This window comes from Argiope bruennichi, chromosome X2 (assembly GCF_947563725.1).
Source record: "Argiope bruennichi chromosome X2, qqArgBrue1.1, whole genome shotgun sequence".
Lineage (NCBI taxonomy): Eukaryota > Metazoa > Arthropoda > Arachnida > Araneae > Araneidae > Argiope > Argiope bruennichi.
In genome coordinates this window covers 37,694,311-37,721,889 of record NC_079163.1, presented here as the reverse complement: position 1 = coordinate 37,721,889, position 27,579 = coordinate 37,694,311, and the positions used below count along the sequence as shown (strand labels likewise).

Below are 27,579 nucleotides of genomic sequence, written 5' to 3'. Positions count from 1 at the left end.
TTAAAAAGGGGCATAAACGCTCTAATGTTTTTTCTTCATGGCATCCCCTGAGACTGGAGTCTGGGGAGCGTGTATCTCCTAAGCGACCCTCCTTCAAGACTCCCCCCTCTCCCACAAAAAAAATTCAGAAAATGTTAAATCCTGCTATACGACATTGCATATGAGTGATACTACTTTGTAGTGAATTAAAAAAAATTGTTTCAAGATTCAATGATGTATATAATAATAATTAATGACTAAGAAGTCAAAAACAATTAAAATAAAAAATTCTATTTATCAGTTCATTTATAAATGTGTTTTAAAAATTTTATTAAAGTAAATTTATTTTATGTAAAAATTGGCTGGGAACTGGGCACTATCGAAAATTATTTCCGATAGAACTTCGTACCTCCAAAGGCTTTTTTAACTTTTTTTTAAAGGCCTTCTTAACTTTTTTTTTTTTTAATAATTGATGGGCAAATTTCACCTCCATTTCCAACAACAAAATCAGATGTCACTTCTGATTTCAACTGACAAATTTTTTTCCCCATAGTATTTCTTCATAAACGTATAGCGACTGAGAATATTATGTTTCATCTCTAAAATTAAATCTCGAATAAAAAAAAAAGTCCAGTCAACAAGAATCATTGTTGTTCCTTGTTTAATAAAAATTAGTTGATAATTAAAATAAATGATTCAATAAACTATTAATTCATTGTATAAAAGCGAATGAATAAAACTGGCGAAAAAACAAATTTTTGCATGGCATATAAAGATTATATATAGTTATTATTTCAGGTGTTAACCAGGAAATTTACGTTACTCTTCATTTACTAAAATAACTGCTAATATTTTTTTTTCTTGTCTGTCTTTGCCCTTTTTACTGTGACCTCAGTTCTTATCCTTTTAAACCTGAATTCATTCCGTTATATTCTATTTATAAATCCCACACTGTTGCGTGTGAAAGTCGGGGCGGAAAGAGTCTGACTCAGCCAAAAATAAAAATTTTCTACTTTTTTTTTCATTCCATTATGAGAGTCTGAAAAATGAAACGTAAGAGCTCAACATCTTATTTAACAGAGGGGAAAATGTTGATGTGAAGCGCCCCTTCTAAATTTTACGATTAATATTTTCCCAAATTTGTTGGATTACGTTTTTCTTACAGCTTTACGATACAGGTGCTAAGGGTAGTATTTCGCCATATTGGATATAGGTAAGAATTTAAATTTTTCATAAATATTTTGTAAACATATTTTACACTATTTTACATTTTGAGGTGGAGTAATGTCGCATGTATGTTTTAAATATTAGAGTATGTATTAATTTTTCCTGAAGTTTTATTTTGTATACACATTAGCGTAATTAAAAATTTAAAATATCAAAACTCTTAGGAATAAAACATATTTAATTCGTTCTTCCCCCATTGAGTTTCGGTGGATTGTACTATATTCCTTTTAACTTTTTAGAAAATTTTGTTAATTCAATTGAAAATATTAAACGAACTATAGTTGTAAGGGCTCTGCTAGAATTGTGTTAAAAATTGGATCATCATTATTTTAATAATAAAATTTGATAATCTCTCTAATTAAGGAAAAGCACTCTCAGGAATATAATCTATTTAATTCCCTTTTCCCCCATTGGGTTTCGGGGGATTGTATTATGTTTCTTTTGACTTTTTAGAAAATTTTGTTAATTTAATTGAAAATATTAAACAACTATAGTTGTAAGGGCTCTGAGAGAATTGTGTTGAAAATTGTATCACCATTATTAATAATAAAATTTGATAATCTCCCTATTTAAGGAAAAGCACTTTCAGGAAAAAACCTATTTAATTCCCTCTTCCCCCATTGGGTTTCGGTGGATTGTATTATGTTTCTTTTGACTTTTTAGAAAATTTTGTTAATTTAATAGAAAATATTAAACGATCTATAGTTGTAAGAGCTCTGGGAGAATTGTGTTAAAAATTGGCTCATCATTATTAATAATAAAATTTGATAATCTCTCTATTTAAAGAAACGCACTCTCAGGAATAAAACCTATTTAATTCCCTCTTCCCCCATTGGGTTTCGGTGGATTGTATTATGTTCCTTTTAACTTTTTAAACATTCTTTTTAATTTAATTGAAAATATTAAACAAACTGTATTTGTAAGGGCTCTGGTAGAATTGTGTTAAAAAATTGGATCACCATTATTAATAATAAAGTTTGATAATCAGCCTATTTAAGGAAAAAGAATTGCATAATTTCGTAGATAAAGTTAATTATTTATAGCTTTCAAAAATTTTCTTTTTTCCTTTTAATATAATTTTTCCTTTTCGTTTGATTTTTTAATAAGTTTCTTTCTTAATTTCTTATTTTTTTATTGATTGATTATATAAAAAATGTTAATTAAATGAATTATAATGCAACCTCTGAAGAAAGTTGGGATAATTAAAAGTTTATTTGTATTTGTTTTGGTTAAATTAAGAGCTAGTTTTATTGTTGCACGAAAAGTATTTGGAGCAGTTCTTTTACTTACAAGCTGTGGCAACATAATGAAGACAGGCAGAATCCTTTCTCTAAACTTCACCACCATACCAACGTTCTTGGCAAAAAAAAAAAAAAAAAAAAACCCAGCATGATATGGCTATCGGCACATGACACCATTGGAAGAATGATTACCCCCCTCCCCCTCCCCATGGATTTATGTGACCTAGATCCAAAGGCAAGATTCTGAAATCAGATCTCCGCAGCTTTTGTAAATATTCAGAGATACGATGCATTATACAGGATTTAGCCAGTATTATGTTTATAAAATAAATATAATTTCATTTTAAGAACCAATTTTATTGATATATTTTTCCATTTTATGACCTTATATAAAAATTACGAAAATAATAAATTATTATATTAATAAATTATTTATACGAAAATTTTAATTATCGATGGAAATATTTCCTTAATAGAACATATGTGATTTAGATTTTTTTAAACCGCTATTTAAAACATGTTCCTGATAAAGTTATTTGAAAGGTCTTAATAAGGAACTTTATAACTCATATTAAAGAAATTTAGGGTTACATTTTCAATAACAAATAAAAAAAATGTAAAGAGTTTTTAATACATTTTTGTATATTAAATTGTTGAAAATAATTTTTTCTGTAAAGAATCTGGAGGTTAAATCAGAAATCTTAAAATTGTACGGTAATGATATAAATACTCTAAGTAAATTAGAATTTTAATTACATTAATAATACATTTTAATTTTAAAAGAATATTTTAGAATTTTTTTGACATCCATTGTGGCATCACTTCATTATTATTTTCTTTTCATTGACTCACTCTTCTACAATCTTTGCTTTTACAACCAGATTTTGAATAAAAATGTTTTCTACCTCTTAGTATATTTAAGTGTTACTGCTTGCAAACTCATACTTTTTTATTAGTTTCTATTTTTTAGATTTTAATGCATTTCATAATTCACTGGTGTAAATAATATATAATCTTGTAATAAATTTTTATCAGATTCATTATCAGATGGCGTCTCTTGCATTAATTTAAAAATAAATTAAATTAAGCAATTAATTGATACCCAAGTTTCGAAAATATTAAAATATTACATTCTCATCGAGAAAACATAAGTGTACGGAATGTTAGGGTTCTAGCGAATAAGGGCGAGAGGGATAAATCGATTTCAAAATTATGTCTTTACAAACATGAAACAAATCAAATTAAAAAGAAATTCAAAATCATTCAAGTAAAATATTTTTTCTGGAAAATTTCATTGGTCTTTACATTTAATACGATTAATAATATAACATTTTGATATTAAACTGAGGGATGTTCAATAAATTTTTTGAAAGATTGTGATAATTTTTAGTAATAAATTATATTCGATGTGTTGAAAAATGAAGCAGAATTTGATGATAAATAAATCTTAAATAAAAATGACAAACAAGATTGCTGAAAATATTTTTCATTAGTTTCAAATTTGGCATTTGGAATTTATGATATCAATTATTGAAAGAAAATACGACAAAATATGTAAAACGTATTTGATTTTTTTCAGCTAGTTTCCAGTCACAAAATGGATTTTGAACCAATACTTAACAAAGAAAATATTAATCAAAATTTAAGAAACATGGAATTTCCTTGGCCGAGTCTCGTTGTATCCCGAGGAAATGAAATTGAAAAGGATCTTCGAACGGTATGGATATTCTTGAAATTTTATTGAAAAAAATTATAATAAAACATCAGCAAATAAATCGAAACACTAAATTGGTGCAAGACATAAAATGCTACTGATTTCAATGCCAATAGATATAAAAAATTTTCTTGCATAAAGAAAATGGTGACCCGATATAAAATGCAGGATGTTTAAAAAATTCTGAAACAAATTTTAAGGTTAGGTCAAGCATCACGACGTATGTCGTTTTTATAGTATAAGCATAATTAAATTTTACAATTTTTATAAAAATTATTATTACAAAATGTAAATATTTTACAGGATTTACAAATGTAAAGGGTGACCTCTATCAGCCCTACGCCAAGCTTAATCAGCGCTTTTGTGCAAATCTCTCATGAGCGCCTTTATGTAGCAATGATATTAGAGGAAAATTTTTATGGTCAACACTTGAAGTTTTATTAATATGAAAGTAATATGAAAAATAACCGCTTTTTTGACTCAGCATTGTTTTAAGTCGCATGATCTTGCATATATTGTAGACTTTTGATAATGAAATACATGCAATTATTTAAAAAAAAACTTTTATGATATATAAACCATTCATGTATTATGAGGACATTTTGTACATATATGGAAGATTTATAAAGCATATTGCAATGCTTTTTTTATTTGTTTTTTTTTCACCTTTTTCTAGGCTTCTGCCTAGTGTCGTGTCCTTTCATGTTTAAGTACCATTCCAACATCATTTATGGTTTGCTATTGTCAAAATTACATCCCAGAAAAGAAAAATAAGGAAATATTGTCATTAGTTACCATTTCATCTAACACTGTGAAAACCCATTATGTGAACTGCTGTTTTTCACATTATTCCTGAAATTCCTTAAATTACTTCACATAAAATTTAATTCGGCAAAATTATTTTTGGTAGTCATTTTGAAATTCATGTTAAAGAACCCCATATTTTATTGTAAAAAATGACTTTTTTTATGTCTGTATTAATCTTAAAATTTGTCCCATGATTTTGGAAATGCCCTGTGTATTGGAGAGATAAAGAAATATAAGATATAAATAAGATGTCAATTTGATTCACTATCAATCTGATTTTAATCCCTTATTTTTATTAATTTTTTCTACATGCAAGAACAATAAATCGGGACTACTTTTCATGTAGATATATGCCAATTAAACGGGTAAGCCAGTATTATTTATTATTTTTTTTCTATAAGCAAGAACAGTAAAATGTGACTACTTTTGCATGTAGGCATATGCAAACTTTGCAGAGGTGAAAATAAATATACGATTAAAATCTCATTTTGAGCCATAAGTTTTAAGAATTTTTTCCAATGTACAAGAGCAGTAAATTGAGACTCCTTTGCATGCAGGCATCGTATTTCAGACTATACCCCACCTAAGAACAGTGAAGAAAATTTGTGGTAATGGACAATTCGATAAAAGTAGGCAAATGAAATTAGTTGAAATGAATATTTAAGATCGTAGCATTTTAAGAATGTAAATATAATCTAATTTGAATGTAAAAGCTTTGATTCTTAGTTGCTTTCCACTAATGATTCTTATTTCGCAAATTTCATTTAAGAACCTAAAAAAAAAGTTAAACAAAACTGTGAAAGTTATCTCTTTCAAGGAAATAAATAATAACTTATTCGATTTAAGTAGAATTTTTTAAAAAGTTACTTAAAGATGTTGTATTAATGTAAATATGGAGCATACAATCAATATTTAACCTGATAGATATTCAATTAAATGTATAGTAATAAGGAGAAAATATAATTACCAACCTTTTACTTTCAAGATGTTATGTAAAATAGCTTAACTTAAAAAAAACACTAAATAATATATTTATTTAGTTTTCAAGATTTTTAATCTTAATAATTTGTTTAGAAATAAAATAAAAAACTATTTCGCTTTTTTTTTGTAAATCAATTTCGATTCATCAGTATAGTCTAATTACAACGACCGCTTAAAGGAGTTGAAAATAGTAAAAGTTGATTTTTTCGGCTAATTGTTACTCACCGGATGCCGACAAATAATAAAAGTAAGAGTTTACTTGTAGGTTTCTTAATCAGCATGAGCAATATTTTTTCCCATTCCGTTTCAATATTCACATTTCACTTACTCATTTCTTACATATTTGCTTTTTTATAGTAATATCTTCTTTTAACTGCTCTGATGTTGAGACCTACATAAACATAACTATGCTCACTTAAACTTCAGAATTTATTTTTCTTTTAAAACTTTTATCTTTCAATAGATTTGAAGATGTTCTTCATTTCATCATAAAAATATGATGAAATGTGGCGTAGCTCTTTGGCATCAAATAATTTTAGTGTTAATCTTTAAGTGTTACTTTTTTTATTCAATTATAGTAACAGCGCATTAAAAATTAGTTAATATTTATTTCTAATGAAAATCACTTTTCGGACGATTAATTAATCTTTGTTAAATGATAAGTAGAATTTTGTAAATAATAGTAACAGGGCATTACAAATTAATTAATGTTTTTTGTAATGAAAATTATTTTTCAAATGATTAATTAATTAATTTTTGTTAGATGGTAAGTATGTAGAATTTTTTGATTTATTGCTTACTATTTTATACACCTGGCGTTGATCAATATTAACATTCTTTCATGCAGAATATTTTTAACTTAAAAATTAATTTTGTATGAAGTATTATAATGCCCTCTTTTAAGCGTCTGAAATATTTTAAATAAAAATTAGAATATCTTTTGAGCCACAGATATTTTTGAAACCGCCAGTATCTACTTGCTAAATTAGTACTGCAAATTTTTTTTCACAAATTTTGAAATATAAGAAAAGATTTAAAAAACATTTTATGACAATTAATTAAATAGTTAATTTTTCTTCAATAAAAAGACACGAAAAAATAACATTAATAATTATTGTTACTATAAATTGAAACTGTCTGTTTTCAAAGTTTTTTTTTTTTTTTAGAATTTTGTTAATGTGTTATGGCCATAGCTCTTTGTATGCATTCTTGCTTTTCAACAATAAAAAACTGCTTCCTCGCGAAAGCTTTATTTTCCTTTTCTTCTTTTAAATTTGAGCGATTGACTTAAGCTTGCTTTTAAGTATCGTTAAATCACTAGTTTAAAACCAATAATAGCATTATCAAAAGACATGTATTAAAATAACAGAGAAATTACAAAATAATGATAGATTAGTTTCAAGTGAAAAAAAGGCACAATTTTATCTGATTTCTTATTATTGAATATTTAATTAATTTTTGCTCTTTAAAAAATCGATAGCATTCTTTTTCTTTCTTGTATAAAAAGTGTGCAAAATTTGTTAAATTAGGCCCAGTTAATTAGTAGATATGGAAAATGCATACATATTCACAATGATTTCGATTTATATTAAGATTTTTCCTTATATTTATATTAATTATTCATATTTATAATAACAGTTTGTAACAAATAATTAACAGTACTGAAATAGTAGTAACAACAAACAATTTTTTGTTTGTCTTTATTACCATGATTTTAAATAATTTATCTATGATTTAAGGAATTACTTAAAATCCAATAATTTGTTAAAATCTAAATATTTATACTAGATTTTAAGTAATTCCATAAAAGCTTCACGTATCAGTTGTTAAACTGATTCGACTTCAAATGAAATTTTCCTTATATATATTTAATCAAATCGATTTCATCTTACTTCAAATCTAATAAATACACCAGTTTTTCATATTATTTTTAAGAATTAATTTAAAATCCGAATAAACTAGTTCTAAACGCATAGCTTCGAATTCTCACATTAAAATGATAATTTTGTTTTTATGTTTCTGCAGATGTTCAAAATGAGAAATTCATTTTTTACTTTAAGGGAAAAAAGTATCCTTTCAAAGAAGTTATACATGCGCACGCTGGCGATCCTCAAGGAATGGGTCAAAAACCAATCACATTTTTCCAACAGGTAAACCAGATAGAATTTCATTTTTAAGAAAGGCAATAAAAATAATAAAAACAATTTCTGTTGTCAGTGCAAAGTATTTCAAGTAAAAACATGATGAAATGTGGTGTGATTTCGATTATATTTCTAATACTTCTTTAGCAAGAATTTTCTCATTTTCAATAATAATTTAATACTCCCCATAAAATCTTTTGATGTCGAGGATCTTATTGCTTGAAACGTTCTATATGAAAAAACTCTTTATTAAGATATTTTTGAAAATGAAAATCAAATTATAAAGCACGTAACAAAGGGATGGTATTGGTAGTTATTTTTGTTGTAAAATGAACTACCCAAATATCTGTTTTAGTATAAAAAAAATTAGTGCCGGGTATTTAATCTCTGTTTTTGAAGAAACAAACAAATGATATGCAAAATTAGTATTGGAAGATTTTTAGCTATTTTGATGGTTTTGTTGTCATTCTGATACTGATGAAGGAACTTAAAAAGAAAAAAATTCAGCTCATTTTGTTTCAATCTAACTATTAAATGTTCTCTGAAAAATGCCAGTAGAGAATACCTATTTCAGATATTAAAAGATAATCAAGATATTTTAACATTTACAACTCTGATTATTATATCATTTAAACGAAATGTTCAGCAAGTCTAGAATTGTACTTAAAGATAATGAACAAAAAGAAATATATAAAATGATTGTATGGAGCTAAATTTAAAACAGACTTTTCTTGAAATGGCAAAATCGAAAGTAACAGAGTATAGAATATAGATATATGTAATATATAGATAGTATAACAGTATATAGAATAGATAGATATATGTAATATATAGATAGTATAACAGTATATAGAATATCAAAATGAACAAAAAGAAATATAAAAAGGATTGCACGGAACTTAATTTTAAACAGACTTTTCTTGAAATGGCAAAATTGAAAGTAACAGTATATAGAAAATTGAGCATTTTTCATCATAGAAATAGGCGATCAGGAATTTCAGAGAAAGAAAATGGCGCCTGACTGCCAGTTCACAAAAGTATGTGTTTTGACATTGCCATTCACTCTTCCCCTAGAATACACCGGCGATATCATGCTTTAATTAAAAATTGCAAAAGCCTCTCTGAATCATGAGTAATAGTTAATTTATTCTAAATTATTTGATATGGTGTTTCATGCTCCATATGTGTTCTTCTCCTATCCCTTCTCGTTTCAAAATCATCCTTCACGGCCATTTTGTACCCTACTGAGTAATTATTATTTCAAAACTGCACTTAGCCAGTCATTTTGATTCACTTCAATTAAGCATAGATATTAAAAGTTAAATAAATAATTTGAGTTACTGGCAGCAAACAACAACTGAAATTCCCAAACATCCTTCATTACTATTAGCATAAAGTAATGATATTCATATGATAAGATGTGGTCTTTTTACAGATCGTCTCTTTATGCGTTAATCCAGATCTTCTACAAAGTGATTTTTTTCCTTCGGATGTAAAACAAAGGGCGATTACTATATTGGAAAATTGTAGGGGAAAGAGTATAGGTTAGTATTAGTTTGAATGCAATTTTCAATGGTTAATCACACAATCCATTTCAAAAAACGCGCAACGAAAGAAAGCTCAAATAAAAAATATTTAACTCAAAATTAAGTATTTAACAATTTTAAAAAAGCGGATGAAATTAAGGATTAATAACATAGATTCCCAACCTTTGGTATGCATACTCATGAAAGTAGTGTAGGTAATTTAAATATTTAACAATTTCAAAAAAGGGGATGAAATTAAGGATTAATAACAGAGATTCCCAACCTTTGGTATGCATACTCATGAAAGTAATGTAGGTAATGATGGAAAACACACAACGTAAGAGATTAAAATATCAATGAAGTAACGAAATATTCAAATAATACACTTAGAAAGACTAAAGTTGTCATTCAAGCAGTATTTTAAGAAGTGGAATGATGCAGATAAAGGGATTTCAAACCCAATCTAAGATCTGTTTCTTTAAAAACAGAAAAATTATTCGCTCCTAAAAATAAAATTGATTGATCTTTTACCTGAGTTTTCTCTACAATCTGATTAAAAAAGAAACATGGCTGATTTCTGGATTGCAATGAAAGAAAAATGTTTTACTTGTTGGTAAAGCAATATGCCCGTGAACTCAAAACTTATGAGATAGATAAAGATGATACTCATCTTATACGTATATTAAAAATAAGTATCGCCGTAAGCTTGACGAGCATGAAGGTCAAAGCATGAGATTTTATCTGTCTTAATTTGAGTCTAAATTTATAAAAGTTATCACCATGGAACGAGATCGAGGATACATTGACATTATTTTTTGCTGGAATAGTTAATTATCGCGGTGAGCTAATTGTTAAATTTCTACATGTATTAATGTATAATTATTTCGCTGCTATTTTCATTTATTTTGGCACTGAACTGTTACTATAATAAAGAATGAAATTAAATATATTATCAGCACGAAATCCATGTGCTGTTGTCAATTTTAATCGCTTGATTCTGAAGCAAGCTTAAGCTCGTAAGATAACTTATAAATGTTATGAGAGTGGAGGAGTGGTAGGGAGATTCATAGTAAAATATACGACAAAATAAAAGAATTCTAACCAAGGGGTATGGGAAAGTAAAAAGGTTGGAAGCCACTGATGTAGAACTTACATAAATATTCCAAGACAGGAAAAAAAAAGTGTTATTAGATAATGCGCATACATGTATATTAATATTATAACGAATGCTTAAACCTATAATGTTAGATGTTTATATTGTTTAGTATTAATGATCATTAATACAAGTTTAAACTTTGTGCTTGAATTGGATATGTATTATGTCTTATAAACAGCTATCGTGAACTTTAAAGAAGATAACACAGACATAAACATGCTTTATTTTAATTAGTTTATTATTTTTTCAGTACATTTTATTGAGTTATTAAAACCTGATGATATATAGCTTTTACAATTATTTCTGTTTCTATATAATTAACTTTACGAAATGCTTTGCTTTTTCTTTTTACTTTCTTGTATACGTAGTATACAGAAATTATAGTGATCGTCAAGAAATTGGAACTCGAGATTTTGGCGAATTTCCACTTTTGAGACCTTCTTAAGTTCGAAAAGCACGTTTTTGGAAAATGTCCCTCTGTCTATCTGTCTGTGACAAAGATAACTCAAAAACGCTTTTATTTAGACGAATGAAATTTGGTATATGGTCTTTATATCAAATTTGTTGAATTCTATCAAATTTTGAGCAAAATAAGCTCAGAGAAAAGTCTATTTGTTAGGTTCTTCGAATATAATTTAACACGATAACTACAAAACGAAGAGAACTAGGAATATAAAATTCGATGCGCAGAATTAACATCTATAGTATAGACACATTTCAAATTTTGAGCCAAATCCAACTAGAGATTGATCGTCTGTCCGTCTGTATTTTCAGAAACATATAAATGTGATAACTCAAAGACGCAATGCCTTAAATATATCAAATTTAATATACAATTTTGTGACTAAAATTGTAGTTGTGTGTCAAATTTTTGTTTAAATTAGGTTGGGGAAAACGCATCTAAAAAGAAATTCGATTATCGGATACTATTAACTGCTTGCTAGGAATCAATCGCCGAATAACTAGCCAAGGATTACATGATAGATTCAGTAAAAATGCTATATTAAAGCCAAAGGTTAAAATTTCATAACTACCGTACGCCAGTGCCATGCAAGTTGTTATCTGCAATAATATTTTTATTAAAGATATGCGAAAAAGTTTTGGGAAAATCACACCCTCTGGTTCTATATTAAGTAAAAATTTTCTTTTTCTATGAGGGAATGCCATCTTCTGGTTATCGTTAAGTATTGATTATCTTTTAGTCTTTCTTATCCAAGAAAAATTTGGATGATAATAGCTTTCTCAATAACTAGGTTTAAAATGGAAATATCGCAATAATGTTGTTAGAAAATCCCTTTTCTCCAGGAAAACTGTTATCAAAATAAAAAAAAAATAGCTGTTTGAAATAAGGGCTGCTAAAAAAAAGAAAGAAAGAAAAGAAAAAGAAAGAAAAAGAGAGATTTTTTTAGGTATTTTATGGACTATATTTAAAGAAAATGGAATACTGTCTGTTGAGAAATGAATGAATCGATAGTTGCAAACCTTGTATGGCTCTTTGCGGAGTGAGGAGGTTTGAGTTATCTGATTATTATGCAGGGCTTTCTATGTAAGTATAGAAAAAGTTACCCTTGGGACTCAGGATAGAATGTAGCGAAGTTTAGAGGATTGTATCACTGTCAGCGTAAACGATATTCATCTAAAATATCGTCTGCTCTGACAGTTAAAGCGACGTTGATTCTTCTTTATATCGTGTTCCTTTCAATGTTTTGAAAATAAAATACGATTGCTGTTACATCGCAAGTAGAATCATATTTTGTATTAATAGTTATAAAATCATACTGTACACATTTCACATCATAATAATAATATTTAATGGTCTACTAATCTTAAAAAACAAAATATTACCATTTAATATTTTAATCAATATTTAGAGGATTTTGAAAAGACGCAATTTCATTTTTTTAAACTTCTAAAGGAACACATTTTTCTGTTTATCCTCCACTTAAATTTATCTTTTGGCAAGAAACAAGAGCTTTCTTTGAGGCAGATTGTACATGCTTTGATTTTTTTTTCTTAACACAAGAATTAAATAAATATAAAAATATTATTACTTTGAAAATAATTCTAATATTAAACTCGAATATTAATTATTTTTATGTTTCAAAGAGTTAATAAGTGTTTCATTATATTTTATTTATTTTAATTTATTTAGGATCTTATAGTGATTGTTGTGGAATGAAAATAGTTCGACAACAAGTTGCAAGGTTTATTCAGCAAAGAGACGGCATTCCAGCTTCTTACGAAGACATTTTCCTTTCCAGTGGCGCAACAGACGCTTTAAGGGTCTGTGCAAAATATTTGCAGAGTTAAGGTTAATCACATATAGAGACTTAATAATGGGAAGAAATACTGATACTTTAACTGGCTCAAATTTGTTTTGATATCTGTTATTCAGAAAATCAGCTACATAAAGGGCATTGGCTTAAATCTGTTTTTAAATTTAAATACATTAATTAACAATAAGAAATAAGAGAAGTAATAGTAAGAAGCATAATATGAGAATAATTAATAAATCATTATATAATGTAATAGCAATAAGGAAAATTAAGGGCATAATAATAAGGAGCATATTATGAACATAATTATTATATGAGCACAAAAGTTCTTTGACTATTAATGAAAAAAACATCAATTTCTTTTTACTTATTCAATATATAATTACATGAAACTTTTGTTACAAAATAAATTAGTGAAATCCGCTTTCAAAATAAATTTATTATCTTTATATTTTATTTCAAATAATATAAAACTCATCCCTTTAGAATTAATTACTATATTTTGTCTCATTATAGCCAGATATGACACTCATTCCATAAAACTCCAGTTACAGAATTTTTCTAACAATTCTGTAATACTGAGAAATGATTTTCTATCATTCATTTTCTTATCGTATTGTTCCTATCACAGAAAGTTAAAAACTTGTTTTAATTTCATCGATGTGATGGTATTTAATACAAGATTTTGTTGAAGGAAAAAATTTTATGCATATATAATATAAAATGCTCAAAAATTTTGGAAGCAATTTTCATGTTAAAAAGTTGTGTTTAAATATGTAATATTTACTTTAAATAATCAATATTTACATTAAGATACCGTTAAGCAGAGTTCAAACGAGACCAACAATTGCGCGCAGTAAAAGCCCACACCTACCTCAAAAATGTCACGTGACTGTAATGGGAGAGTGACAAATAGTTATCCTCGTGGGAACGATGCTTTACTTTTCAATATTAAGACAACCAATCAAATTGTTAGTTGAATGATATTGATTATTGTTATTAACTAAATGATATCTTTAGCTTCATAATCTAATTAAGAACAATAAATTAGTGCTTAAGGTTATTTGGGATATTGCAAATTATAAAAAAATTAATAAGGGACGTTTTTGCGTGATAGAACGCTTCGATTTTGCAAGATTAGTCCTTTTGCATTTCTATTTTCTGTTAAAACTTAGAACAATAAAGCACGCATATACACACTTTAAAGAAAATGCAAGCCTCAATTGATAGTTTCCTTATAGTGTTTGAAGATACTTAACCACATAAATGGAGTTTTACCAAATTCGTCTATATATAATGTTGTTTCTTCATTTTCAGATTGTCCTATATTTATTTTGCAACAGCTCTGAGGACAAGCCACCTGGAGTAATGGTTCCAATACCCCAGTATCCACTCTTTTCATCTACAGTAACTGAATATGGAATGTATCAAGTAAATATTTATTGTTTTAATAAATCAACAGAATTTAATAGCTGTGCAACTTTACCACTTAAAAGAAAACTATCATAATATTTACAGATTTCCTTACAGCAGCAATAGCGACCTATTTGATTTTAAGGTAAAACGAATTTCATAAGATAGACTAGATAACCGAGACATAATTTTTACTCCTTAAATTCTTTGATGCTTTATACAGGTGACTTTTAGCACTATATACGGTAAATATTGCAGCAATTGATATTTTACCAACAACTGATATTAGTAACATTGAACTTAAACAACGTATTATATATATATATATATATATATATATATATATATATATATATATATATATATATATATATATATATATATATATATATATATATATATATATATATATATATATATATATATATATATATATATATATATATATATATATATATATTGAAAAACTTTCGAATGAGCACAGTCAGATCGTTAGTATTTTACCTTACTATTTTATTTAATCTTTAGATAAGTTTGTAAAAAGTGAAAATTATAAGAATTATAAATATTAACGTGAATTAATTAGATAACATCATATAATTGGTCTGGTTCTTATACATTACTTTCACTTTAGCATTACAATATTTATACACACCAAACCAACTTATATTTCAACGAGGTAAATGGGCTTTATATTATTTTTTTTTTAAAAGAAAGCATCACAAGGTTGCAGTTAAAGAATAAGTGTTTACATTTCGATATCATCATTTGAATATTTTAACAAAAAATACCAAACTAATAGTTTTTATATTGTTATAAAATGTGACAAAAATGTTATATCCTTATAAAGGAAATTTGACTATCTACAATTTGACTAATAATTTTATTAAAATAGTTTAAAGTTAAGGCAATTATGATCCTTATAATTGAAGTCAATTATCATTAAGTGGAAATGAAGCAAGCACAACAAGAAAAAAGTTGGTGGGGGTGGTATTAAAGATAACAAGTTTGATTTAAAAAACAAGAACTAAGATTATGGGGTTTTGTATCATAAGTGAGGAATCAGGGAAAGAAGAAGTTATATAATGGACAAAATGTCATACTTGGGTTAATACATTTTATTCTGATGCGAATTTACGAATCAGAAAATATTTTTTATTTCGTTGTATTTGAAGCAGAAATCGATCGTATTTAATTGAACTCATAATACAATTTCTTTTAGCTATTTTTTGTACGTTTTTCTTCCATTTATTTAAAAAGTTGCTTGTTAATATTGTTTAGGAGATAAATAAACAGGAAATAAAATTTCGAATGATTTTTTTTTATTAAAATTACGTCTTTGTTGCTGTGCATTTAAAAATGTCCAGATTCTCTAACTACGGCATCATTTTCATTATCTAATTTATTAACTTATTGGAATATTTTTCAGATAAGTTATTATCTAAACGAAGAAAAACAATGGGCTCTGGATGTCAGCGAGCTGCAAAGGGCTATTAATGAATCTAAACCATATTGTGATCCAAAAGTGTTGGTGATCATAAATCCTGGAAATCCTGGTGGTAAGACACCGTTTCATTTCAATAACATAACGAAGGAGTTGCGGTAAATAAATAAAGTAATAAAATTCGAAAATTGCTGTTTCAAAAGATTCAGCCTAGTTGAAATGTGTTTACAGCTTTTATTTTGTTCTATTTTTTTCGAAGTAAATCCTCAACTTGCTCTTAATTACTCATTAATTACATAGCTGAGAGTGCTGAAAACGGCGCTTTTAATTTTGATGAAACTGTACATTGAAGTTACTGAAACGAAAATATATAATTGGCCCTGAGTTAAAGGATTTATGTTTTAAGAAAAGAATAGTTATTCTGCTAGAGAGCTTTTATCCTATATGCTTCTCAAAATTAACTATAAAAAGAACAAATATGAGACTTCCTGCTGATTTTTTTTTAAAGTTTTAACAGGAGAAATTCTTCCTTTTTCTACTTCTCTCTTGTCAAGAATTTAACACGACTTTAATTGTTGAGACTGCTTTTTTAAAAAAGAAAAAATCTGGAATTTATTCTTGAAGTCGCCGCATTCTTAGAAGATATTTCTATAACAGCATGAGAGATGAAATAAATAATAAATCTGAGAATTTAATAGATTGGATGCATCAAAAATGCATTTGTTTTAAGCATTTTCTTGCAAAAGTATCATAAAATACAAGCATTTGTTTCAAGCATTTTATAGCAAAAGTGTCATAAAATACAAACATTTGATTCAAACATTTTATTGCAAAGGTGTAATAAAATACAATTTTTTTTATTAATGTTTAATTGATATCAGCATTGCTTTATTTCAGGATTCGTTATGTCACGGACTGATATAGAAAGCATTATAAAGTTTGCCTATGAAGAAAATCTTTTCATTATGGCAGATGAAGTATGTTTTTATATGACATTTTATGTAATAAAAAATTAACCACTTACAAATACAGCTTTATTTGAAAAATGTCCATCTTCTAAAAACTATTTTAATTCGCAAAAATTTTCTTGCCGTACATTAACATGTGGGTTTCAATTTCCGTTGAACTCTCAGCAGACATTAAGCAATTTTTTTTTTTTTTTTACTGATATATCGTAAATATCCTTTCCAGGTTATCGAAAGACTTAAATTTATAATATTTTAAGAAGTTTATAAATTGATAATTATTAGCATTTTCCAATGGAGCCACTTTATGCTAGCATGACAAACTATTATTTTGAGTACGTAAAGTGCGTCTGTTATTATTTGGAATCCTTGACTCATTTTATATTTGCTACCCATGATTTTAGGAATTATAATTTTGTTTCAAATCATTATTCACTTTTTATTTATAATTTAGTTTTCAAAAAAATACTAGTTCTTTTATTAGAACCTTAATTAATTTTTTGTTATTTTTTATTAGCTCTTTAACTTTTTCTTAGTGGGCGTCGTTATTAAGTTAGCCATTTTCATTAGTACAGAATAATTAATATTTTTTCTAAATCAATCAATAAATATGTACACCATTTTGTAGGAAAAACTTTTTAAGTTTGAAAGAGTTCACAATATACTTTTCGGACGGACCCGCTTTCAGACACCCTTGTTTGGGTTGATTCGTGACGTTCAAGCAAAATCCGCAGTTTGATGAAAACTCAAAAATTTATCTTTGAATTTTCAAATCCGATTCTTTCAGCAACCCAGAAATGTAAAGAGGGAATTTGAAGATTGTTTTCGTTCTACAGTTGCCTTTCCCCGTAATTAAACAATAGTTTGCGCAAAATGCAAACGCAACTTACGGTCTTAGATGGCCGGCGCATAGGCAGTTGTGCCTTAATATGGAATATTTGGTTACACGTCAGATTACATGAACAATTACATTTGCCACGTGACTGCAAAGAGGCATGAATTGACTTCATTACGTTGAAAGTGGTCAAATGCACGAACTACTTGAGAAATGCTTTCTTACTACAACTTAAAACAACAGTTTTAATTACTTTTCAGGACTATATTAGAACTGGGTAAATAACTTAGCAAAATTTATCCTACCTCCCCCTACAAAAAAAAAAAAAAAAAAAAAAAACACCAGTTAATTTTTTAAAAATTAGTTTCCTTCTTTCTTTATTTTAGGATAATTTTCATCACTTCATTAAGATAACTGTCATCAATTCATATTTTCAATAGATGAATTCATGTATTATTAAAGATATATTGCAGGTTTGCATAGTGTATTCATGTCTACTTAGATTTGGAAAACTGTTAGTTATCTTTTTAAAACTGTTTTTAGGTTTATCAATACAACGTATATGATCCGGAAGTGAAATTTTATTCTTTCAAAAAGATTATGACTGAAATGGGGCCGCCATACAATTTAATGGAACTGTCATCTTTCATGTCTGCTTCCAAAGGATATATGGGAGAGTGAGCCCTTTATTTATCTTTGCATGAGTCTCTGGTAAAAGAATAAACAAAAAATTGTTTTTTTCAGCATTTGAGAGATAATTAACTAATAAAAAGGTGCCGTCACTAGGTGGATAATCTGAGCTCCATGATCTCAGAGTCTTTGGTTCAGTGTACGGTTTTACCGAAAATCTACCATGTTTTCTGTAATATAAAATTGTTCAGAATCATTCGTAATAAACAAAAAATTGTTCAGAATCATTTGTAATAAATAAAAAATTGTTTATTCAGCATTTGAGAGATAATTTTACTAATAAATTATCTCTCAACTTTCGAAATAATTCGGTATGAACAAAAAAATTTTCTTCGGAATTTGAGAAATAATATACTAATAAAAAGTTGCCATCACCAGGTGGATTATCTGAATTTCGTGACTTGAAATTCTGATTGAAAGACGTCTGATTGAAACACGGTTTTGTCGAAAATCCACCGCTTTTGCATGATGAAAGTTAAATCCGTCGAGATGAAATGCTCTACGCTTGATGTGGGATGGAAATTTAGAAATGAGGTGTGCTTTATTTATGACAATGTTATGCCTTCAATGTTTTCACAGGAAGTGTTTCAATAGCATAAAAGTTTTTATATGTTTATATTCATGTTTTGGCGTTTTTATCATTTTAGATGCGGCGCTCGGAGTGGCTATTGCGAAATAGTAAATCTGGACGATGAAATCAAAGACTTATTGATCAGACTTATTTCAGCCAGAATGTGCCCGCCTTTACTAGGACAGGTAAAAAATGAATGTACTAAATTTATTAATAGTTATTAATTATTTTAAATTTAAATCAGCAATGAAGAATATTGGATACTGAAATTTTCTGGAATGGTTAGGGTCATTAAAAAGCACTAAATTTATGAGGAATAAGGTGTTTGGGACTAAATTGTGCAGTTATACACTGTATGGCTTCATTTTAAATGCAAAATTAGAGCGAATATTTTCAAATTTTAGTCAATTAATTTCGCAGGAAATAAAAGGAAGTTTAGTGCAAGTCCCTACTTAAAGCTTCCAGGATTGCCAACCATCAACATTTATTTTACTCCAAGATTCGACCATGTAACAATCTGTCTTTCTCTTTTTATATATATTTTGTTAATATATAATATATAGAACTCTTTTATAGACCCCATATTGACTCGATTGTATAGAATGTATTATGCCTTGTGTTCCTATCACTGATTTTAGTCGAGAATCCCCGACAGAGGATTGACAATTGACTGAAGATTTTTTTAAAAAGAAGATTGGATATGCAAAACCACAAAAAGATGGATTATAAAAAAAAAATACCCAATCCATTTCATTCTTTTACTAAACCGGTTTAAATCAACGTTTTTTTTTTTTTTTTTTTTTTAAGTACAGGCATTTGCCCCTGCCTGTACTTGCACAAAATATTCAACGTGCCTTTAACTTTTCTTTCAAGATAACTAATAAAATATTTTTTTTTTCATATTAAAAGGAATAATTTTGTTGATCATTAAATACAATTTTCTTCAAGACGAGACAATTTTGGTTGTCTTCATCTCTTTGCGATTAAGATAATGATAAAATATATTACAACCTATATCCTAAGTAATAAATCTTATTAACAAAAGATATTATAGAATATCTACACGAATTTGTTTAATATTCATATTGTTCAATACATTTTTCGAAGCTGTATTCGATAATCAAGATATTGTAAAATATTTTCTTGAGGCTTAATGTTCCATCAACATTATAATCCATCAATTATCAATATCCTAAAAATATTGGGATTGTTGCACAGTATATTGTGAAAATATAAAAATATTGGATTCTTGTACAATATATTGTGAAAATATTAAAAATAATGTGCTATTTGGAAGGAAGTATTCCAAAAGATTTGAATTGGTCGAGCCATTTCTTACTTAAAAAATATCTCTGATGTACAGAAAATGGCCTGAAAATGGTTTAGGAAAGTGATTCTAAAATTACTTTCCGTAATTTCAAATGAGGTTATTTCAAACAATATTATGACCACGAAAACTTTGCAAGTTTTTTTAGTTTTTTGATATAATTAGATATAATTAGTTTGTTATATAATTACTTTAAATATAATTTTTTCATTTACTCTTACTTAATATGTCTTTTTTTTTATTTATTCCACATTTATGAGATCTCTACAAAAAACATTTTTTGAGGAAAATCAGGCAACAATTTTTTCCCCTCGTTTCTTAAGACAAGAAAATTTAAGAAATTCTGAGCTTAATTTTAAATAATCCATTAGTTTGAAATTTTATTTATAACGAAATTTGTAAATTCTTGACTTTAACAAAAGGGAATTATAGTCATAAACATTAAAATTTATTTTTAAATAAATAAATAACTGTGTTCGTTATCTCTTAATCCCCAAGACGCCATCCGTTTACGCAGTGCGTAATCTTGCGCCATCTGTGGATATTTTTCAAAATAAACAAATCAAATTTTGGAAAATTAATATTTTTCCAAATTTTTATCAGGTATCAAATTAGTCTGAAAAATAAATGAAAAATTTTTGCTACTGAATAATTTTTTGATAAAATTCTGAAGAATAAATAAAAATTTGAACACTTAAAATAAAAATAATAATAAAATAATTGTGTTTTAATTGACTATAATGTATACTTTTCTCAAAAGTTGCTGATACAAAATGTAATTTTCTGCTTCCAAAAAAAAATTTTAAATGGTGTATACTAATTACGCTGAACTAATCATTTTGAAGAATAAGATCTTTGTAAATGTTTTCTTTATTTTTTTAGATTATAATGTACTGTATTACAAATCCACCGCAATGCAATGAGCCTTCATATGAACAGTTTGAAAAGGTAACTATAAATTACATTTTGCGTATTTATTTTAGATTTGATAGTGCCAAAATAAAGTTTAGATATTAATATGATCTCTTATAATTTGTAATAGTTTGTCTTAAAAGTCATTAAGTTTAGCTCAACTATCTCCAGAACACTTTTCTGTTACAAAACATGAGACTGTAGAACACTTGTTTCTGAAAAGATCAATGTTTTAAACTGATAGCATGTTTACGATGTATTACAAAGTTATATTATTTTATTTTTGAACGATTTCTTTAAAAATAAATCTCAATATTGAGAGTATTAGATGAAGTAATATAACACACATAGTAATATCTCTCGAGCTATAAATAAAATATAATTTGCATTGCAATAAAGTTGTAATGGCTATAACGATTGACAACAGTTGTTGCTATTCTACTTGGCAAGAGTTATTTTCCAAGGGTGAAAAATCACACACAAGTATTTACTTGTGTGTCATTTACTTGTCTAAAAATCTTGCATTTAATTTTTTGCATTTCAATTGTTTTAAAAGAGCAATATTCAATAATTTTTATACTTTTTATTATATGAAATGAATCTTTTATGTAATTACCAATAAGCCTATCAAGCATATAAAGGATGATTTTGCATAATTTGCAATTTTCTGTTTGTGTGTCAGGTCAAAATCTCAGGTATACAATATGCTTATTATACGTATAATTTAGCTTTTCTTATTAGTCCAATTTACAAAGTACGTATTATTTCAGAAATACTTTTCTTTGATCGAGTTTTAAAGCACTTAGTTTAAAATAATATAGTGACGAAAAATTAGGTGATGGAATAGGGATAGAAAGAACTATTAGATAGAATGCTTAGATGATAATTTGCAGTACAGTTAAAAAGGTAAAAGCGTTACTTTTCTTTCATATATACGTCTCTTCGTAGAGCACGCTAAGATTCCATGGAATGTCCTACAATTAAAGAATATTATTTTTATACTTTAAGCAGCATTTTTACAATGCTGAAAAGAACTAAACAGTATTAATTAAAAGAAATTAACCAAAACTTCTCAATAAACTACTTTTTCTTTCTCTTTTTGTTTGCTGATACTCTTTCATCCTGTTCAGTTTACTAGAAACTTACTTATATGTTGTTGCTTATTTACGCACTACTATTATGCTCCACTTTTAAGCAATATTTTTACAATACCGACAACAGATAAACAGTATTAATTAAAAGAAATTAAACAGAACTTCTTAATAAGCTACTTTTCCTTTCTCTTTTGTTTACTGATACACGTTCATTTTATTCAGTTTACTGGAAACTTTACATGTTGTTACTTATTTATGTACTTTTGACTATCCGTGGCTTACTTTTTTTTCTGTCTATAAATAACGGTACTTGTTGAAAATCTACATCTATAGAATGATTTATGTATTAGGCCTTCAATTAAATGTTGCAGCGAATTTATTTGTTATCGGAAACTGAAAAGTTTTTTTTTTTTTTTGCCAAGTTTTTGCTGCTCAATATCCTAAACCACATCATTTATCCAGCCTCTGAACTAGAGCGCAAATGCTTCAATAAAGAAGAAATACAGAATAAATTTACCTTAAAAAAACTGAAGGATTTTAGGGGTCTTTTTAAAATATTACACTCTTCTAGATTAGAAATGAAAAAGAAATGAACCAGAAGCAATTAAGTAGTACACGGTAGTAAAATCCTGGCGGAATATCTTGGAAAATATCACGACACTTAAGTAAAGTTCGCAAAAAAAAAAAAAAAAAAAAAAAAAAAAAGGGCCAATTTAGAAGATTTGTTTTTGAAGGAGGTTTAAGTTAGTTTAATCATATAACGTCCCGTTTAGCAACAATTCCAAGCTATTTTGGTTTAGACATCGTAGTTTGAAACGGTGGTCAGATGAAGAGGTCGATACCCGAACTGCTGCCCCTTTTCCAAGTCTCCGCACCGCACCGCTTGAAAGGTCTTAATCCCGAAGGATTTATTGTGTACCAGGCGCTCACATGTGTTTTTCGATGGCATTGGGTTCGAATCTGGAGGCCTCCGGACCCCAAGCCATAACTTTACCATCAGGTCACCGCGATCTGTTATTGGAGATGATGTCAATGGCGGTAACATCGTTGAGTCGATTAAATATGACGTCAATGATCTAGACTTTAAACATGTTACTGATGTAAAAATAATAAGTGGACAATTAGTAACTATGATTTGGGAGAAACTTCAGAAGCAAATGAGACATGATAAAACTCTACCACACATTAATGTGTTTATTCAAAGTACGGAGAAGCGGAGAAGCAAACCGGGGTCTCTCTTTGTGACTAAATGTTACGAGAAAAATTTCAGTCTGAAGTAAAAACAGAAGACGACAGAAAGAAAAAAAAAGTGACCTTTTTCTTTATTTTATTCTCTCTTCTTTTCTTTTCTTCTTCTTCTTCTTAAAAAAGTAAATCATCAAACTTGTACGTACAGAATCTAATGTTTATTAATCCATAACTATGTGCATGTTCATATTACACTATCAATATTAATTTTTTATTAAGGTATAGATTTCATTTAAACATTAGTGCTTATTTCATTAATTACTGAAATGAAACAACGTTCAAAAGCTTTTTCGTATCGATCGTTGATGTTTTTCGACCATTTTGGCGATAATCCGAGGTTGTTACCACTTAATTCCAAGGATAATTAGAACTTTACTGTTATTTTATATTTTAATAGCAATGCAAAATAATCAAACAATACTTCCGCACTGAACATCGAAATATTTCAAGTTATTTATCCGGCTCTCTTTATTTAAACGGTTTATTTAAATTAATTCATTTATATTCTTTAAATAATATTATTGTATTCATAATAGAAAGGGAATTATTTTGATGTGTATATGCATGCTGTATTATCTACATTAAATATTGTCCATGATATTCATTTTGTTGAAAGCATTAAAAACATATGTAATTTATTTAAATGTAAACATAATAAAATGATTTGTAAATTTTGGAGGACGATTATTTCAATATTTTATATGGTATTCTAAAATTATGCTATTAAATTCGTAAAAAATGCCAGGACTTCTTTGGAAAATCGCAATAAACATTCTATTGAAGTAACAAGAAAAAATCAGAAAAATTCAAAATATAATCTTGGTTATCATCTTGCATGATATATTTTATGAAAATAAACATTAAGATATTTGATACTTATGTTAATTAAAAGATTATTTGACTAAATGAAGACATTTTTTCAGGAGAAAAATAGCATTATCCAGTCCTTGAAAGAAAGAGCTGAGTACTGCTATAAAAAATTCAACAGTGTTGAAGGACTTTCTTGCAACAAAGTGGTTGGGGCTATGTATGTGTATCCTCGAATTCATCTCTCACAACAAGCTATTCAGAAAGCTTTCGTAAGTGATGGTCTAATCATTTGTTTTAAGCAGATTTTAGTTGAAAGCCAAATTTTGTTAACTTTCAATGAATGTTGCGCAGGAATTGGTTTTCTACCTATTCATATACAATGAGCCATTTTTCAGATTATTTTTGTATGGTACCTTCCTTGAAATATAAAATATCAAAATGAAGCTTATTATATGTATCTGTTGAAGTAATTATTTAAAAAAAAGATGTATTGTCTTTAAATCGAATAAAGAATTTAACAGCTCTCGTATTAATAAAATGTTTTAAATTCTTTTCTAAAACCTCCATTAAATATTCTAAGGGATGAAACAATTTTCAATAACTTTGAATGAAGAAACTATTACTGAAGAAATGACCATATTTTGAAAAAATAACGTTCTAAGAAACGAAGAGCTATAGATATTAAAAATGCAGAATAATTAAAAAGTCGCCAGCAACTTTAAAAATTAATAATTTGTAAACGAATCAAAATACAAAATATATATATCGTTTGCCTAAAAAAAGATACTGTTTTTTTTTTTATACCACGGAATTTATTGGTAGCATAGTTTACAATTTAAAACTCAATTTGTTTCGTTATTGGTTGGAATGACGAAAATTACATAATGAATGAATTACATAAAGCAAGGCAAAATAAATGCTTGCAAATGTTCAAAGTTTTGGCTTCCATTCAGAAGTTTAATTCAGAAGCTTCCATTCAGGAGCAGTTTTCCAAGATTAAATGTGATTTCTCATGGTACTATATAACATTATCACCTATAAGGAAATATTCTTGCCCTAACTTAATGTTCTGGATAATCTGAATGACTGAATCACCACCAGAATTAAAACGAACACTGCGGTGAATGCATTATAGCGCCCCTGACAGCACAGTTTATGCATTCATCCTTCATACAGAGGGATGATTCTTCATGCGAGTGGGAATAACAAGTCCCACATCATTGTTATGCCGATTAGGGAAGCGAGAATCAACCAACTTACCGGAAGCTCCCCATTTCAATATCATAAATGCCCCCCCCCCCTGAGAATAACGTGAGAAACAGAATGTTGCTCTCACATGTGAAATTATGTATTTTCTCGTCTGATGGCAATGCTTCTGAAAGTAGAAAGATACACTAAACATTTGCAAGGCGTTACTACATTTAGTATGTAATATATTGCTCAGCTAACTGTTGAAGTTACCAATAAATTCTAGCTTTGTTAGAAAAAAAATGTTACCTTTGTTATCTTTATATTTTCTATGCACGTAGCATCTTTTTATCTTCATTACTGATAGAATATAATAAATACTGGTACTGATAAATGCTGATTTTTAAAGTTAATCTTTCTTAACTATTCCAAAGCAGTTACTATAAAAATTTTCTTAAATAATCTAATAAATTAAATATTTTTCACGATTGTTAAACTTTTCTAGAATTATTACTATATAAATTAATAGTTCAAATATAAAACAAACTGTGTAAAAAACTTTAAAATTTCGATTAAATTCCATATAATGAAAGAAAAATTGTAAACAAACGTTCATAAGCGCAGAAAAATATTTTTTAAGGCTACACCAAATCTTTCTTTTAGCATAATTTTATCGAAGCCATTATCTTTTTTAGGAGCAAAATCTTAGACCTGATGAGTTTTATGCTATGGAGATGCTTTTGGACTGCGGTGTGTGCATTATTCCAGGTTGCTTATTTGGACAAAAGCCACAAACCTACCATTTCAGGTACACTTTCGCAAAATAATTTCAACACTTTTTATTTGAAACCTTGTTATACTTAAATTTACTAATCTTGTCTTTTTTTTAGGCTGACTTTCTTGCCTCAGATGGACAAACTGAAAATAATCGTCGAAAAAATTCTCAAATTTCATGTAAAATTCATGGATGAATATCGAGATTAATAACGGATGACTTAGTGATTCTCTCTCCCCCCCCCCAAGATCCTCTAAAGTTCAGGTTAAAATTAATAGTTTTTTACGCATTTCAAGAAGAGCTATTGTATATATCTGTATATGCATTTAAAAGCTTTGTTATGACATATTCTTTTCTCTGTGTCAATTACTTTGTCATATGTACCATACGCTTGCAACGCGATAATGTTATGATTTATTGTCTTATTTAAAACACCAGATTTACCGACAGATGTACCTAGAGTACCGTTTTAACACATTTTGGAAGTTTTTTTTATAAACATGTGCTAAATTTTCAAAGAGGATTTTATGCATTCACACTTTAACCCTTTAACCGGTTTGGCTGTACATTGCGCGTGCATCAATTAATCGTATTTTTAGACTTTTAACTATAATAAAGGCTTGAACCAAAACAACAAAACATTCCCAAAACAGAAAGTGTCATTAAAATACATAATAGAAAAAATAATCCATTTAAGAGAAAATTAATCCTTACATGCGCATAAAAAAAAGAATGTTATATATATATATATATATATATATATATATATATATATATATATATATTCTTTGCCTCTAGATATTATACAGAAATTCTAGATACTGAAATAAATATTTTACTTACAAAAATAAAATATGTATTTTCAACAATGTGGATACAAGAATCTTAGTAACTAAGTTAATATATATTTTAATATATGTAAATATTTTATACTAATTTATCTATCAAAATGTAATTTAATAATATTTTATCTAGCATTTTATGACGGATTTTAAAGTCATTTGTACGAAGTTGCGTATCACCCTATTCAGAATATCTCAAAATACTGATTGAAATATGAATTAAAATAATAATTTTAAAAATTTGACTATAAAATGTAAAATTATACTTTTTTATTATTTTAATAAACATTTTCAAATTTTTGAAAATGACACAATACGTGATTACAAGCATTACTTAATTTTGAAGTGTTAAGGATTCCAAATTTTCATAAATTTGCTTTCGACCGACCTGACTATTTTTAGGACACTGTAAGTCAT

General features: G+C 27.4%; 1 protein-coding gene across 3 annotated transcripts; it reads left to right on the top strand.

The window, feature by feature from the left end:
- The first annotated feature begins 930 nt into the window (after positions 1–930).
- On the top strand, positions 931–26,631 carry LOC129960434 (alanine aminotransferase 2-like). Of its 3 annotated transcripts, none has more exons than XM_056073863.1 (14): positions 931–1,192; positions 4,031–4,164; positions 8,010–8,099; positions 9,526–9,634; positions 12,925–13,055; positions 14,366–14,479; positions 15,891–16,020; positions 16,803–16,882; positions 18,249–18,382; positions 19,043–19,151; positions 21,176–21,241; positions 24,471–24,626; positions 26,241–26,353; positions 26,436–26,631. In XM_056073863.1, exons 2-14 carry the CDS (start codon positions 4,045–4,047, stop codon positions 26,527–26,529), a joined length of 1,446 nt encoding a protein of 481 aa, XP_055929838.1. In that variant the 5' UTR covers positions 931–1,192; positions 4,031–4,044; the 3' UTR covers positions 26,530–26,631. The 3 variants fall into 3 exon arrangements, with proteins under 3 accessions (XP_055929838.1, XP_055929837.1, XP_055929839.1); XM_056073862.1 differs by having other exon boundaries at positions 4,027–4,164; XM_056073864.1 differs by lacking the exon at positions 9,526–9,634 and having other exon boundaries at positions 932–1,192; positions 4,027–4,164.
- The last annotated feature ends 948 nt before the right edge of the window (positions 26,632–27,579 follow it).

Coding starts and splice junctions, on each gene's coding strand:
- LOC129960434 (XM_056073863.1), top strand. CDS start 4,045: ATGGATTTTGAACCAATACTTAACAAAGAAAATATTAATCAAAATTTA. Junction 8,100..9,525: donor CAATCACATTTTTCCAACAG/GTAAACCAGATA, acceptor GTCTTTTTACAG/ATCGTCTCTTTATGCGTTAA. Junction 9,635..12,924: donor TTGTAGGGGAAAGAGTATAG/GTTAGTATTAGT, acceptor TAATTTATTTAG/GATCTTATAGTGATTGTTGT.